Below are 2,500 nucleotides of genomic sequence, written 5' to 3'. Positions count from 1 at the left end.
GGGAGGGAACGGGAGAAATAAGAGAGCGAGCAAATAATAAAAGAGAATGATCCAGAGAGACAGGGAGTAGGAGAGACAGAGGGCTGAGAGGAGAGTGACAGAGAGATTAATACAGATAAAGGGAACGGGGGGAGAAAGGGAGAAATTAGAGTGTAAACGTAGAAAGACAAAGTCAAAGCTTGAGAGGAGAATAGAGAGAAAAGAAGAGAGAATGAGACAGAGAAAAGAAGAGAGAGAGAGTGAGGTGAAGGTAAGGGTTCTACGGGGGAGAAGCCCTCTTCTCCCAGGGTAGAGAGTGGGGGTAATGTGGGTATATATACTGCTGATTATGAGTGTTATTCTGTGACCTCTTTACACAGGTCACTTCCTGGTAGCCCTCTGCTACAGGTCCAGGTCCATACACAATGGAGCCCTTCCTCAGCCATTAACAGCAAACACACACAAACACACACACACACACACTCACACACACACACACAGACCCACAGGCAGACATATACACACGTAAGGGGAATACAAAATACGGAAATGTTTGCGCTTTATTGTTTTGTGACACACACACACACACACACACACACACACACACACACACACACACACACACACACACACACACACACACACACACACACACACACACACACACTGTTTCTTGTCGTGGATTTAAAGTGGGAGACAATAGCCAGTCCGTCTCCTACCAAACCTGCACTGACCCAATGCAAAAAATCAAACCCTGGCAGCTGATTGGCCCGGGGGCCCGCCACTCACCTGGTCTCCAGTGAGGTGACAGGCGGCGAGGTTCTGCTCCTCGAAGGACGGGGCGCAGCGGACGTACTTCAGCCAGGTGCTGCACGCGGCCTCCGAGCCAGAGTCCAGGGCAAACTTCACGTTGCCCATCTCGTCCACCACCTGGAGAGAAAGAGAGAGAGAGGGGCGCACGGTGAGACAGGAGGGTGGGGATGGGGGGGGCGGGTTAACTGACGACCAGGTGCATGGGACAAACAACTGGAGGATTGACTCAGAGGGAACAACAGCGCCCACACGGTTGGATGAGCCTAAAGCAGGGGATGCTACCGCTACCGGGGCCTGTGGTTACCTCTCTGGGATGACTATGATTCAACTACGTCAAGGGTGGGGGGGGATGGGAGGGGGGGGGGGGGGGGGGCAACTTGGAGAGGAAACGGGGTGGGGCAGTCGGAGAGGGGATCCGGTGTTGGGGTACAAACCAGGCCCTCTTTCAAACCCCCCTTCACCAACCCACCCCCCCCCCCCCCCCCCTTGCCTAAAGACTTTCTCTGGCATATATTGATCACCTCTGGTGACCCCTAAGCACCCCCTCCGCCCACACCCCACCCACACAACCCCTCCAATCCCCAGGGAGTCCCCTGCAACCCCCCGCCCCCCCCCACCATTCTTCCACAGAGAAGAGGGAGAGGATTGTGAGGGTGGAAACAGGAGAGATCTCCAGGCCAAACCGGAGCCCGCCGCTACAGAGGCCTGCGGAGGCAGGACATCCAGAGGGTTTGAGAGGACATCCAGAACCTCATGTGCGCTTTATTGTAGCTTCGTCAAAGTTGCAAGAACAAAACTATTCAACAAAGCTATTCAAGGAAACGGTTTGGGGAAAACCAAAACAGAACTGAAGTTGCAGAAGGAATACGAATGTGAGACTCTGCATGTGTCATTGTGTGACTCTATTGTGGTGGGTGGTTGTGTGAGTGTGTGTGTGTGTGAGTGTGGGTAAGGGGAAGAGTATGCGCCCATGACTGTGTGCGTCGGCTTTGTGTTTGTGTGTATATGGATCAGTGCATGGCGTGTGGAGTGTGTTTGTTTGTGTGCTTAAGTGTGCATCTGTCCTATATCTGTGTGTGTGTGTGTGTGTGTGCGGCTATCTATATGTGTGTGCGTGTGTGTGTATGTTTGTGCGAGTCTATCTGTGTGTGTGTTGGTGTGTATGTTTGTGCACGTCTATCTGTGTGTGTGTGTGTGTGTGTGTGTGTGTGTGTGTGTGTGTGTGTGTGTGTGTGTGTGTGTGTGTGTGTGTGTGTGTGTGTCTTCCTGTGTGTGTGGGTCAGTGTCTGGGGGAGATCATTAGCAGTGGGGGTGACTATAATCTGTAGCCCATCGGTCCGGCTTTCTCCTCACAATCTCACATTTCACCCAGAGACCGATACCCGGCCTGGACCCACTCTCCTGGGTCTGTGTGTCTGTGTGTGTGTGTGTGTGTGTGTCCTCTGGGACAGGGAGGGGGGGGGGGGCTGGAGACAGAGCAAGTCTTCTAATTACCCCCTCCGCCCAATCAGCCAAGGCCGAGTTCACCTCTGACCCTCGGGGGTCGGCTCCGTGCGCTCTGATTCCAATCACCCACACGGAGAGCGACCTGTTGGGGGCGGCCGAGGTGTAGCTGAGGGGAGCCGCTAATTAAAACCGCCCACCACCACAACATCTCCCGTGTTCTTCAGGACGTCCCGGCGTCCGCCGAACACCGGTTGCCTTTCTG

The 2,500-nt window shown here is 54.1% G+C and overlaps 1 protein-coding gene across 3 annotated transcripts in view; it reads right to left on the bottom strand.

Moving 5' to 3' along the window:
* prdm16 (PR domain containing 16) overlaps positions 1-2,500 on the bottom strand; it is a 91,729-nt gene that overhangs the window by 25,984 nt on the left and 63,245 nt on the right. For all 3 annotated transcript variants that reach the window (XM_030362576.1, XM_030362578.1, XM_030362579.1), the window contains exon 2: positions 769-909. In XM_030362576.1, the coding sequence (XP_030218436.1) occupies positions 769-897 (129 nt within the window). In that variant the 5' untranslated portion in view covers positions 898-909. The remainder of the gene's footprint in view (positions 1-768; positions 910-2,500) is intronic.

Source organism: Gadus morhua, chromosome 1 (assembly GCF_902167405.1).
Source record: "Gadus morhua chromosome 1, gadMor3.0, whole genome shotgun sequence".
In the NCBI taxonomy this organism is placed as follows: Eukaryota; Metazoa; Chordata; class Actinopteri; order Gadiformes; family Gadidae; genus Gadus; species Gadus morhua.
This window is presented reverse-complemented; position numbering and strand designations above follow the sequence as displayed.